A 13,372-nucleotide genomic window follows, 5' to 3' on the forward strand; every position below is an offset into this window, starting at 1 on the left:
ACTTGAGCGTTTGGAAAGCACAAGGACCTCCTCAATGGCGACTTCTACGCTATCGATTCTAGAGGATGACATCAAGTGCATGCCACCTGTCCACTTAGTGGTCAAACCTCTTTTTTTTTTCCCCATGTATTTTTTTTTTCAAAAGTGCGAACAACCCCTCCACTGACAAGTTAGGCCTTTTCACGTGTTAAGCAATGCCCGTTTGCTCACGAGTGAATTCAACCATGTTCGCAATAAACTCGGATTCCACTAAAGCGCGGTATCTCCACGTCGAACCAATCATCCCTGGTTTGTTGCGTGCAGCACGTCGCTTACTCGGCTCTCGCCGTTGCATGCCGGTTTGCTTGCAGTTCAATGTATGCGTGCGTTTGTGCATTCTTTGTGTATGCTTCACTCGGGATTGCGCTCTGGTGTGGCGAGTTGCATCTTCATTCTACTCAACGAAAAATTCTGCGAGCAACGCGCGCAAGTGGCCTCGCACGTTACAGCGGCTGCGAACTTGCGAGAGGCAGCATGACGCGCACTTGTACCGTCGTCGCACCGCGGAGCAGCTATTTGCAGATGACTGTGAAAGGTAGCCAACGATAAGTCAGAGTGGCATGGTTATCGCCACTGGCCACCTCTCCATCGCTCTTTTTCTATGCTTATTCATGAAGGCATCACTGCAACCGCGCAGAAGTTATCACTAATCAACCGGTCTTTGCCGTTGCCGAAAGAATTTTTACAGTACATTGTGTTGTCTGAGAGTTGAGCATCGCAGTGAACTTTTATGCGACCTTACCGTTTCTCGCATATATGGCCTCTTGCAATTGAAGGCATTCTTGTTTCATTGTCGGCGGTCGTAGATGCCGAGATCAGCGTCAAAAATGTTTGCCTTGCGAAAGGTGTCTGCAAGTCTTCGCGCTGCCTTCAACTTTTTCTTTCAGTTACTTTGTAGCGTAGTATTCTGGTCGCTACTTGGTCACTGCCGGAGAGTGGATCAACTCGTACTTCCGTTTTGCTGGTGAAGAAATGTCTCGGAAGTGGATGATGGATGACCTCGCTCGCAAAGTCCGAAATCTGCGTGCGGTGCTCGCCGCTGTCTATAATATTTTCGGGGCAAGTAAACTGCAGCAGGGCACACTCATGTGAACGCCTATCAAAAGATTTAGAATGCCTGTTTCAACTTTTTTATCGCTTCGTGTACTCTTTATTTTTACCAGGACTGTGTCGGAAGTGCTCGCTGTAAAAGTACTAAGAGGCTTTGAAAAATGTTCGCTATATGTGGACTCTGTTTCAAAGAGTAGCATAGGAACATCATAAGTGCACCGAAATATGGTCGTTATAACCGATAGATCGCTATACCTAGGATTGTTGTAAGTAAGTTGGACTGCATTACCATATTAATTCTATTGTAGTGCGAGTTTGTTTCGGTTTTTTTTTTTCTAGTTTTGTTACTGTGTGTGTGTATATATATATATATATATATACACACACATACACACACAGTATCCTCTCCTAACTGGAACCAGAAGGGATCAAGAAAATGTGTTTAACACAGGAGTTCCGTTCACTGAGAGATGAGCAGGTATATATATATATACACTCACACACACACACACACACACAGTATCCTCTCCTTAAGCGGAACCAGAAGGGATCAAGAAAATGTGTTTAACACAGGAGTTCCGTTCACTGAGAGATGAGCAGGGGTGCAGATTTCAGGTACAAAACCAAATGTACTAGAGGAAGCTGTTCCGTTTAAGCAGCAGTTTTGTTTAACAGATTTCTATTTACTGAGAGTGTACTGTATATATGATGCACCTAATTTGAGAGTAAATGGCTAGTTACGGGGGTTGGCTATGTTATACTGTCTATAAATCTATGCACATTGAAATTCATATTTCCTTCGTGGTTCAACATAAAACTAAAATGACGAACTTTGTTCCAAGAAAAGCAGAAATATTTACCACGTTTCCTGTGAGTGCATTGAAACAACACAATTGCATTTTTTTTTTCTTCCACAGCTAACCTACGATTACAAGTTCGACTATGAAGACGACGGGCACAAAATTCCATGCCTCTGCAGTGCTTCAAACTGTCGCAAGTGGATGAACTAATTAATTACAAAGACTTTATTGATTTGAAGAGAGGGTTTTTTCTCTCATTATTTTACATCTACAGACTGTTTTTACTTGCTGTGTAAGCTGACTCTCGTTTGTTGGTCTGTGCATGGCCGTTCATCTGCCATTGCTGTGGGCATTGGACATTTGTATATGTTGATGTTTATCTTTTTGTGTACAGTAGTCTTTTTTGTTATTGTTATCTGCTGCTTAGGCTGCCTTTCTGTTATTTACACTTATGTTGGCGTTACTAAGATGCATGTATGGCCTCAAATTCGTTGCTAGATGTCCATTTATTTTTCATTCTCTGTCCATTTTACCTTTTTTTTATTAGCATCCATGTAAATTTTATAAATAGCGACCTGCACTCCATCTTACTGAATCACAGTGCTCCCATTGACAGTGTAAGACTGTACAACATACTGTATGTGTTGTTGTAATTTGTGCCTCCTTGACTCGAATTGTGTAATATAACAAAATCCGTCAAGGAATATGTAGTGCAATATATGTTTATAAAAGGAATTGGATGTACAGCAATTTCTCATGGTGTCCTTCTTGCTTTGGTTTTAATCGCAACACACTTGAAAGAAGGCTGCGGTCAGTACTCCTTTTTATTTTCGTCTTTCTTTCAACCTCCCTTTTTTTTTCTTTTTCACATCATGGATTGAAATTATTGCGCTAGATAAAATCACTGTAAGCTCTCGTGAGTCACATGCTGATTGTACATGTTGCCTCACATATATGGCATAGGAGGCTTAGGCTAGTTGGTGTGACATTTAAACTTGATTGAAAATGCAGTAGAGAAACTGTGCAGGGGGCAAGTGCAAGTTGACAAGTGAGATGCAGACTTGACGACTAGATTTACTTGCGTCAATCTTCCACTTCTGGCAAGTCCTGCATTTTGTAGGTTGACAGCGTGTGTGCTTAAGTACTTTGCTGAGGTATTTGTAGAGTTTGGGCTTGTGTGAATATTCGATTGGTTTGAATATTGGAACGAATAGTAGAGTATTTGAATTCGATTCGAATTTAAATTATTGAAAATTTCGAAGTATTTGCAATGAACGAATGGATGTATAAGTATTAATCTGCATGTAACTGCCTATAAAGGTGGTTACATTGCAATGTAGAGGTGCTAAGCCATGAAAGCACATCTGCAGAGAAAATCCGCCCTGCCAGGAAGCCCCCTTCAAGTTTGAAGGAGCTCCCTGAAACACTTTTTGAGCATAATAAAAAAAAACGCTGCATAATAAAAAAGCACGCAGCCTGCAATTCACAATAAACCTCAGTCAGCTAAAAATTGCTCTCTTCTCGCGGCAAATGATGCCACAAGCTCAAAAATTCCTCGTCGCAGCCATTGTATCAGCCATGGGCCAATTTCAGCAAAACGCGCTCGGTCGTTCCTGGGACTTCCGCTTGTCCACGCGTATGTGCGCATTCGCACTGGAAACCCGCGTGAAGAAAGAGAGAAGTGCTGAAAGTCATGAGGCACACATGATCTTTTCCCCAGCGCTTTCGTCTGGACGAGAATGCAATAGCAACGTGCAACAAATCTTTGCAACTCCCCTCGTACTGAACGGATTCTAAAAATGTTGAGGCAGTAAGCTTCTTTAGCAAATTCATTCTACGGCTACTTGAAAAACGAAAAAATTATTGTAGGACCCCTTTAAATGAACCTACTACCCTCAAAGCACTTCCTCACTTTATTAAGCTTAAAAGCTTTTATGACAGCATATATGCTTTGCGTATAATAAATTTTAAGATGTTAAGTTATTACTTGCATCCTAACGAAAGTGAAATCCTGAATCCTGCTACTACTCAAAGTGTTTTTGACTTCTTTTGAATGAAAAAAAAAAAAGCCATTTGCATAGAGGTTCTGCTTTAATTTTAAAAAATATTGTGCAGGTTAGTTTGGTCATGATAAATATGCCCATTTTTCTTTGTAGGTCATATATGTTATTCGAATTCAATTCAAAGTTATTTGACCAAAATTAATATTCGCTTCAAATTCATTTCGAATAAAAAATTCACTATTCTCATAAGCCTAGTACAGTTACATTTATAAGATTAAAAATAACCTTTATTGTGGTGTTATGCCTGTCAAAATAAGTGATTGAATTAGTGTGCGCGCCACAATGGTATATGCGGAGTTGATTTCAACAACCGAAGTTTACTCAATGGGCACCTAGACTACGATGCCACACGTTTTTTCATATTTTGTCTGAGTGGGAATGCAGCCACTGTGATGGGAATAGAGACCCCAGTCATCGCACTAGTAATTCTCTAAACTTAGTACAGTCAAACCTCAATATATCGAACACGGATATATTGAATTATTGTCTATATCGAACGGTTCCTATATTACGCGGGAAATCGCATGCATTATTGATTTTTTATTTCGAACAAAGTTTGACATATAATGGATATATCGAACTCAGCCACCCCAAACCGCCCGCGCTCCATTGACAGGCGGCGAGCTTTCCCGCAACTCTCGAAAGTAGCGGTAAAGCGGCGGGCGTTTACGAATGCTGCACACATCGATGGCGCCGAGAGCGCCACTTTAACGTAGCGGCGTACGCGCGCCGCAGCCTTGCAGCTTGCAGTCGTTGCAGTCTCCATGGTGTCAACGGCACACTGCGCACTTGTTGCAAGCTCCTCCCCCGTAGCATCGGCAGGCATCGGTCGTTGTGCTCGCAGTGTTTGTGCATTCGGAGTTAGGCGTGTCGCGCGCTGTGGTGCGCGACAGGCCTAACTCCGAACGGCGGAGCTCATGGCGGAGCTCACGGATGTGGAGATTGTCGCCGAAGCTACTGCTGAGCAGCCAAATGAAGACTCTGCCAAGGTGGATCCCACAAGCGCTGATGGTGCCCCGCTCCCGACATCAGCTGAGGTCGTAGCTGCCTTGGCCCTTGTGCGCCGCCACTGCGGCGTGATTGAAGGCACCGGCCTATCACTTATGAATCGCCTGGACTATATTGAGGACGCAGTCGTCAAACACGCCATGGCCAACAAAAAGCTAGCTACTCTTTTTCAACATTTTAAACCAACACAATAAATACTATGTTTGAATCTTCAAGTGAGTATTTACTGCACCACGCTTGAACGGTTCGTTAGTTGTTTTCAGCAAGCTGTTGACGCATTTTTTCGTGATTTCTTTATATCGAATTCTGGATATATCGAACTATTTCGCGATCGCCGCGCCGTTTGATATATCGAGGTTCGGCTGTAGTGTGACATTTTAGCCAATAACCTGTTATAGGTTCTATTACCGTGATTACTCGAATCTAACGCGCACCTTTTTTCCGGTTAAGCGAGTTCATAAATCGCATGCGCGTTAGAATCGAGTACGAACAAAAAAATTACGGGCAATCTATTGCCATCGGCAAATCCAAAATGGCCGCCCTCTACGTGCGTCGGCATGGCGCGTCGGCCATTTCTGCCTATGTGTTTCCCATGTGCGGCACTTCGTACGTGTGCTGAGGAGTTCGTCATCTAGTAGTGCATTAGCATCGACGGCGTGGAAGGGCCGACTCCAAAAACTTGAGTGCACCACAATGCCGATTTTAAAAGAAAAGTCATCCCGTGTGCAGAAACGGACGGAAATCGGGCCGCATCGCGGTCGTTCGGAGTTCCCGAAACGTGCGTGCGGGACCGGCGGAAACAAAAGCAGAAGATTGTCGACAGCAAAGCTTCACGCAAAGGCTTCAGTGGACCACAGCAAGGTCGGTTTCCGCAAATTAAAGAGCTGCTCGGCGAGTATGGGCTTGAGCAGCGAGCGGCACAGCGGCCCGTGACGACAGAACTGCTCCAAGTGCGGGCTATGCAATTAGTCTTAGAAAAAGGTCTAATGCGGAGCTAGTTTAAAGCGAGCAGGTTCTGGACAACTAACTTTATCAAGAGGAAAGGCTTTTTCCTTCGAAGGGGAACATGCATATGCGAAAAGTTTTGCGAAGGAGTACGATGAAAAGCTTCACAGTTTTCAGAGGTTCGTCCTAAACTTGCGGTGCAACAACGGCTACCTGCTTGGGCAAATCGGGAATGCTGATCAGACGCCTCTTTACTTCGACATGCCTGGCACCACAACCGTCGAGAAGAAGGAGGCGAAGCAAGTTCGAGTGCTGACATCGGTCCACGGTAAAACTACAGTGACGGCAATGCTCTGTTACACGTCAGATGGGCAGAAGTTTCGCCCGTACCTTATATTTAAATGGAAGACGCTCCCGAAAGGAGTCGTTTTTTCGAGTGGTGTGATCGTGCGGGCCAGCGAGAAAAATGGGTGCACGTTGCAATCGATGTCTTACGTTTTTTTTTTTTTTCGCGGGGGAAATCGGGTGTGCGTTACATTCGAGGGCGCGGTAAAATCGAGTAAATACGGTACTTGGGTGATGCTGCAAGTTTCACTTAGCAACTGCTCAGGAGGTAGTCTCAGTTGAAGTTACAAGGCTGGAGAAAAGCTGTGTGAGCTGGAATAGTACTTTTTGTTTTATGCTAACTGAACAAGAATTCCTTGCTGGTATTTTTGGTGTTCAGCAGTTTCGGTCATACCTGTAGGGCGTTGGTCTACGATTGTCACCGACCATCGCTCTCTGTGCTGGCTCGTCAATCCTTGGGATTTGTCTGGACGCCGTGCACGATGGGCTCTGCACCTGCAAGAGGACAACTTCACTGTCTCATACAAAAGGGGAGAAATACAGGCTGACGCTGGATGTCTTTCCAGGCTGCCCCTCCCTATCACGGATTGTGACGTTCATAGCTCCGACCAGATAGTCGCAACATTACAAGAAGATTTTCCAGACGTCGCAACTTTCGCGAGACAGCATCGTGAGGATTTAACTCTAGAACCACTATTCTCAGCTGCAAAAGACTCTCCAACTGGTTATTTTTGAGTCCAGGATGGACTGCTATATAAAAACAATTTCTTCTCTATGGGTGCACGCTGTCTTCTGTTGGTGCCAGAAGCACTCAGCTCTTTAGTTTTATGTGTCGTGCAGGATTTCGTGCCAAAGAAAGCTTTTACTGGCCAAAAATGCGCAAGGCAGCAGACACATACATAGCCATCTGCACAGAGTGTCGAAGTCGCAAAAGACCTACCAACACTCCCTCTGGTTGTCTAATGCCTGTAGCACTTCCCAGCTCGCCTTTCGAACAAATAGGCACCGTTTGCACTTTCTAAAGGTGACCGCTAGATCATAGTGGCCACAGAGTCTGACTACCTGGCTTTGTTCTGCCAGACGGCAGCACTACCCTGTGCAACTGCAGGCGAAGTGTCACAGTTCGTGCTGCATTATGTGTGGTCCCCCTCGAGTGATAATTAGTGACCCTGGCCTTCAGTTTGTGGCTGATGTGGTTGAAGAACTTCTGTGTCTGTGTGACTCCAATCTGCGACGATGATCCCTTTATCACCTTCAGACAAATGACTCGAATGATCGCACGAATAGAACACCTGTGAACAGAGTATCCATGTACTTAAGCTTGGGCCACAACAGCTGGGACAAAGTGCTTCCGTTCGTCACAAGCACTTATAACACCGCGCAAAGTGAGATCACTGGATACAACCCTTTCTTCCTTCGCTACGCTCATCCAGCGAGGTACACCTCGGGTACAATTTTTTCTTTCTCTAGTCAGTACGACGCTCATGTAGCGAAAACACTAAGGCGGAGGAGGCTCGGCGACTCACTAGATTGTGAACTCAGTCTTCTCAAAAACGGTCGAAATCACATTGCGATCACAGACACCATCAAGTAACTTACGAGCCTGGCGACTTGGTGTGATTATGGACTCCTGTGTGAAACTGCTAGCTGACAATGTTGAACCATTTATCATAATTGAGTGTCTTAGCGAGGTGAATTATCGAATTGCGCAGCTCACTGTTAATGGGAGATAGTCAACCAAAACCAAATTAAGTTACGCATGTGGCCTGCTTAAGACCGTTCACTCAACGACTGCCCGGCTGACTTCTCTCGTCCTGAGGGCTCTGTCTGCGAGGAGAGCAATGTTACAGTCGGTTCAATATAGTGAACCCACAGCAGCGACAACATTAACAACAAAAATGGTTAGGAGAAGAACACTGCGAAGTACTGGCATGCACATGCCGTCCATGTTTTGTAAATAAACCTCTTTTCAACCTTGTTTACAAGTCTGCTAACAATATTATTCTCACTTAAGGTGTGTGTAGTCAACAGCGGGTTATTTTTTTAAAGTTGCAAATGCATTTCACCACATACAATGCTTGTCCAGTCATAGGTGACACTGGTTGCAATGCAAGTGAATTATGACAGGTGGCTCTGCGTGGCCTTTTTACTCGTGCAGTAATTCATCACGGCAATTTCATCTGCATAATGTATCATAAAATGTGCTACTAGAGCGCTGCATGGGCCGGGCTCGGACTTCAAATTTCGGGCCTGCCCAGGTTTTTCTCTACGGGCCTGGCCTGGCTTTGGTCAAGCCGGACTTGGGCCTGCTTATTTAAGGGCCAAATTTGGGCCTTCGAGCACACACGAACTTTATGCACTACATGGTCTAGAGTTGGTGAAATTCGAAGCTCGCTATAATCAAATCCGTGCTAACTCAGTACGATGCGATAGAGAACCTCCTGGACTCTAGGGAAATTTACCCTTGAGATGTCGATACAGCCATGTTGATGGAGGTCGTCGAATTCTTGGAATTTTTCAAGGAGGCCAGCGAGAAGTTTGCGCAGAGCAGAGTGGTTTATTATCGCCCGTTTTATTGATGTACTACCCAAAACTAAAAAAGCATCTTAGTGCTGCTTTGACAATCTCACCAGAATTCTACTAAACTAAAATGGCCCACAGAAGAGCTTCGCATTATAGCAACATTCCTTTGGCCGCCTTTCCTCCATCTCCGCATTCTTTATGAGCAGAAAACGAAAATTGTACACGATAGAGTACGCGAATTTTGTTGATTGATATACAGCTAACTGCATTTGCCACAAGAAGAAGACTAGCCAGCTAATAAACTCCCAGCTAAACGTATGTCCCTTGACGAATTTAAGTGACGCGGTACTGCGGAAGCTCAACCAGCCGGCAGTTAGATTCGGGACAGTGACTCATGTGAGGACATTGAGAAACTGATTTAATGGTTGGAAGTCCATTGCAGGCAATGTCCTGAGCTTTCTTTTCTTGCAAAAAGAAAATACTTTGCATAACCAATTCACAAGCGCAAGCAGCAAATGCTATTTTACTGCAGCTCGGTACTTATATAGTCCAAGACAGAAGGGCCTTTGCCAGTGGCGGATCCAGTGGGGAGGGGTGCAAGGGCGATTGCCCCCTCCCCCCAAGTCTATATCAGCACCCCTCTTCCTCTTTTCAGTGCTTGTAGTCCACCAATCAGGACAAATGAGTGAAATCACTGTGAGCACTCATTAACACTATTTATGCTATGGAGGGGTTTTGTTTTTCTGCAAGTATAGAAAGTAATAACCACGCCTCCTTTTCAATGTTACTTTTCAATGATCCGCCCATAGGTGTATCAGCAGGGGGGGGGGGGGCAATGGGGGCGCGAGTCTCCCGCTGAGAAACGTTTCCCCCCATTTTCGACAGTGGTAATTTTTGACTGCACACTGGGGAAACCAACAAGGCGTGGTTTTCCATCACAACAGTAATCATTCAATTATGTTCTTACGGGAGAATGAAATTGTTACGAAGCTACGCTACAACATAGTGAAATTTGAAATTTTGCCAACGTCAATGCTGTGATGATTTCCCGTGTAGGTTCTTATGTATATGTTCACCCACTTTTCTTTTTTCTTATTTACATTACATTTGTTCTAATAACTTCCCCTATACATTCCTTGGCATCATTGTCTGTTAGATCTCATTAATATTGTGCCAATACACTTCTTTCCCATATTTATATATATATATATATATATATATATATATATATATATATATATATATATATATATATATATATATGTGTGTGTGTGTGTGTGTGTGTGTGTGTGTGTGTGTGTGTGTGTGTGTAAAGGAAAGAAGTGTATACTTGAGGGCTCGTTTGTTCTGTGTTTGACACAATATTAAGGAGATCTTACAGACAATAATGCCAAGGAAAGTATAGTGGAAGTTATTAAACCGAATTGTAATGTAAATGTGAAGAAAGAAAAGTGAGTGAAAAGACAATTTGCCGTGGGCAGGAACCAAACCTGCGACCTTCGAATAACGTGTTCGATGCTCTACCAACTGAGCTACCATAGCGGCTATCCTCCAACCACATTATTGGGCTTATGTGTGAATTAAACATGGGAGTGTCGGTAGCCAAGGTGGAGAGTGTGGCACACTCTTTATGAGCCTGTTTGGCCAAACCACCAAAAACCTCCTGTGAGATTTATAATTTATTGAAAATATTTTGTTTGAAGCACTGGGTTGTCAAGTTGGTAAGTTCAAGTAGATACAAGAAACAATATGCTCCTAATAAGTGGAATATTTGTTTGTAATTAGTATCTAAAAGAAAAAAAAAGAGTGAGTTTTTATGGAACAGCAAAGCAGAAAAATTACGTAAATTCAGTGCCTGCCTTGTAGGTTCCCTAATAGAGATAAACGAATTTCTCTTCATAAGATCATAGAAAGGGGTCTGCTGCTTCAATACATAGAAGTTCAGAGTATCAGCTTGTATATTTTTGTCGCTTCATCGGTAATGTGTGAGCAAGTACAGCCATAAACTCCCACGTTCACACAATAATATTTCGTCAAATTTTTGTCACAGCACAAATAAACTTTGCGTGAAAGTTTAGTTTAAGGGGGGACGTGGCAAGTAAAACTAATTTTTTTATTAATGTACTGTTTGTGATGAAATTTGGTGTGTGTATGTGGATGATTGTGAGGATTCCAAATATGAAAACCGTTTTCAAATAACTCTTGTACTTTTTGAGTTACAAGCATAATTATACTAATTAATGCTCTTCACACTTAAAGAGATAATTATTGCTAAATGAAATTATTTTTTCATATTATTATGTTCCCAAAGCATCAACTTGTGCAAAGAAGCTATTAGTTGATTTTTCTAGTTCTTGTAACCATAAATAAAATTTCCAAAACATGAATGTTGTTTTGCGCACACATCGCAGTAATTATAAAATGTGTTCTAAAAATTTTAAATGATGAGTAAGAAGAGAGATAAAGCTTTATTGCACTGCTAAAGGCCTCCTGAGCCTAGTGCAAAAAACGGAACGACTCTATCAGTCTTTGTTAGAAAATGACGGATGTTCTAGCGAAGGCACATAGGCGAAAATCAAGAGTTGAGAAAACTGACTTTGAAAGTTCACTCTTGTTTGGAAGTTCACAACATGCCTAAAACACTCAGAATCCTCCTGGGCAGTAATCCTGAGATGCTGTGGCCTTGGCCTCTGTAGAGCGCAACCCAGTTTTGCGCTTCTTTGTCGTGGAACAATGCGCCTTTTGAGCCCTCTTTACCCTTTTGGCATCCTTTTCGGCTGCTCGCCGCAAAGAGCAGTCTCCTGGATTGAAGCCCAGTTGAGCAGTGATCTCTTGCAGCGCACTCTTGCATCCACCATTGAAACGGCAGACTGCATCTGCAACTGCACTTTCCACACTTCGAAGGGAGGCGAACTGGCTCTTGGACTGGAGTGACCAAATGAGGCTGTTCATACTCTCCACAGCGTTCTGGGTTTTTCCCTGCGCACACCTTTCAAGGAGCTCTTTGTTCGAGAGGCGCTTGTAGATTGGCAGCAGTGCCACTCGCACGTGAGGGGGCAGTTTATGTTTGTGAGGCGGCAGCGGCTCTCCCTTGGCCAATGCCTGATTGTGCGGGCACCAGGAGTCAGTCCCACTTGGGCACAGGTTGTGGTGTGGATCCTGGTCTGTGGATGTTACATGGTAATAAGTGGCCATGATGGCCCTCTCCATGCCAGGAACATCGTTGGGGTGGCTCTTAATGGCCCAGCCATAATAATTCGTCAACTTCTTTATCAGGCCCTGCGTCAGCCGGCCTTTGCCACCCATGCTCAGTCCTCGGCCTTTGGATTTGTGCTCATCAAGAAGGTTGCGCAAGGAAGTGCCCATTCTTTTTTTCACATGGTTCACACACTCCTGTTTCTTAATCACCATGTAGCCATACACCTTGTCTTGCGTGAGGGCAAGGTACGTACGGCTGTCACCGTCGCAGAGCACATTGATGTATCTATCGAAGCTTGTACTTGGTAAACGATCTTTCAAACATGATCCTAGCTGCTTCTACTTCATGATCCTAGCTGCTTCTACTTCCATTTGGCCTGCATTAGCATCGGTGTTCTTTTGGCACTGTGGCTTGTGTTTCTCAAGCCACTCCTCATAGTTGTCGTCACCAGGCTTGGGGCCAACAGCACAGCCTTGGCAGTAGTTGGACAGGACACAGTGGTCCAAGACCAAGCCTGTGTACAGCTCGATTACACAGCCCACGCCAATATGACTTCTGTGCCCCCTCGTCATCCACGTGCCGTCGTAAATGACGTCAATGTTGCCTGGCACTCCTCCTAGGTCCTTGTAAATGTCATGCACCTTCTGTGCACTTTCTGCTTCAATGCGGGTGGCAGCTGATGTGGTGGCAGGGTGGCTGTACTTCCTTTGCAGTCTCTGGTAGGACTTGTGGTGCAGTGCTCGATGCGAAATGTCCATCGCAGAAAAAATGTCATTTATGGCAGATTGTTTTCTGCCAACTGACTGCACAGTCCTCAAAACACGCACGTTTACCTCAAAGGGGTTCGTTTTTTGTTGCCCGGAGCACCTCGGGGACGACCACGCACTGTTCACTCTGCCACAATTGTCACAAAAAAGTTCCATCCTCGCCGCGAGTCCAAGGCAGTGCGTAGTCTCGAGGCGTATCGACCCTTCGTCGCACTTGTTGCACTTTACTGACGAAAGCAGACCGTTCAGCATCTTCTTATTTACAATGAAGAATGTGGAGTCCTTACCGCCGTCATTTTCGTCGCAGCCTTCGTTCAGAAGCTCGAGCTTCCGCTTTGAAGCGGACTTCGATGCTACGGCATCCAAAACATCCCGCCTTGTCTGCGCCCGCTGCGCGATTTCTTCACTGCTCGGAATCTGGGCCGAAACTCGCGATAGAATGTTCGACGCGCGCACGCCCGGAGTTGCAACGGCTGCCGACGCGGTGCCACCGCAATCGGGTTCGCGAGAGCGTCCATCACGGTCGACGGCATCCGGCGGTCTGACATACGACGATGTGGCACCTTCCACACTCTCGGCCTCACAACAATCAGCGAAGGGTCTGAGTAGAGGCTCCGTGACGCTTGAAGAGCA

The 13,372-nt window shown here is 44.6% G+C and overlaps 1 protein-coding gene across 7 annotated transcripts in view; it reads left to right on the forward strand.

Annotated features, from left to right (window-relative positions):
• The window catches only part of LOC119172383 (uncharacterized), a 296,020-nt gene extending 293,893 nt beyond the window's left edge, over positions 1-2,127 (forward strand). For all 7 annotated transcript variants that reach the window (XM_075893680.1, XM_075893684.1, XM_037423449.2 and 4 more), the window contains one exon: positions 2,007-2,127. In XM_075893680.1, coding sequence (XP_075749795.1) covers positions 2,007-2,099 — 93 coding nt within the window. In that variant the 3' untranslated portion in view covers positions 2,100-2,127. The remainder of the gene's footprint in view (positions 1-2,006) is intronic.
• The last annotated feature ends 11,245 nt before the right edge of the window (positions 2,128-13,372 follow it).

This window comes from Rhipicephalus microplus, chromosome 4 (genome assembly GCF_043290135.1).
Source record: "Rhipicephalus microplus isolate Deutch F79 chromosome 4, USDA_Rmic, whole genome shotgun sequence".
NCBI lineage: Eukaryota > Metazoa > Arthropoda > Arachnida > Ixodida > Ixodidae > Rhipicephalus > Rhipicephalus microplus.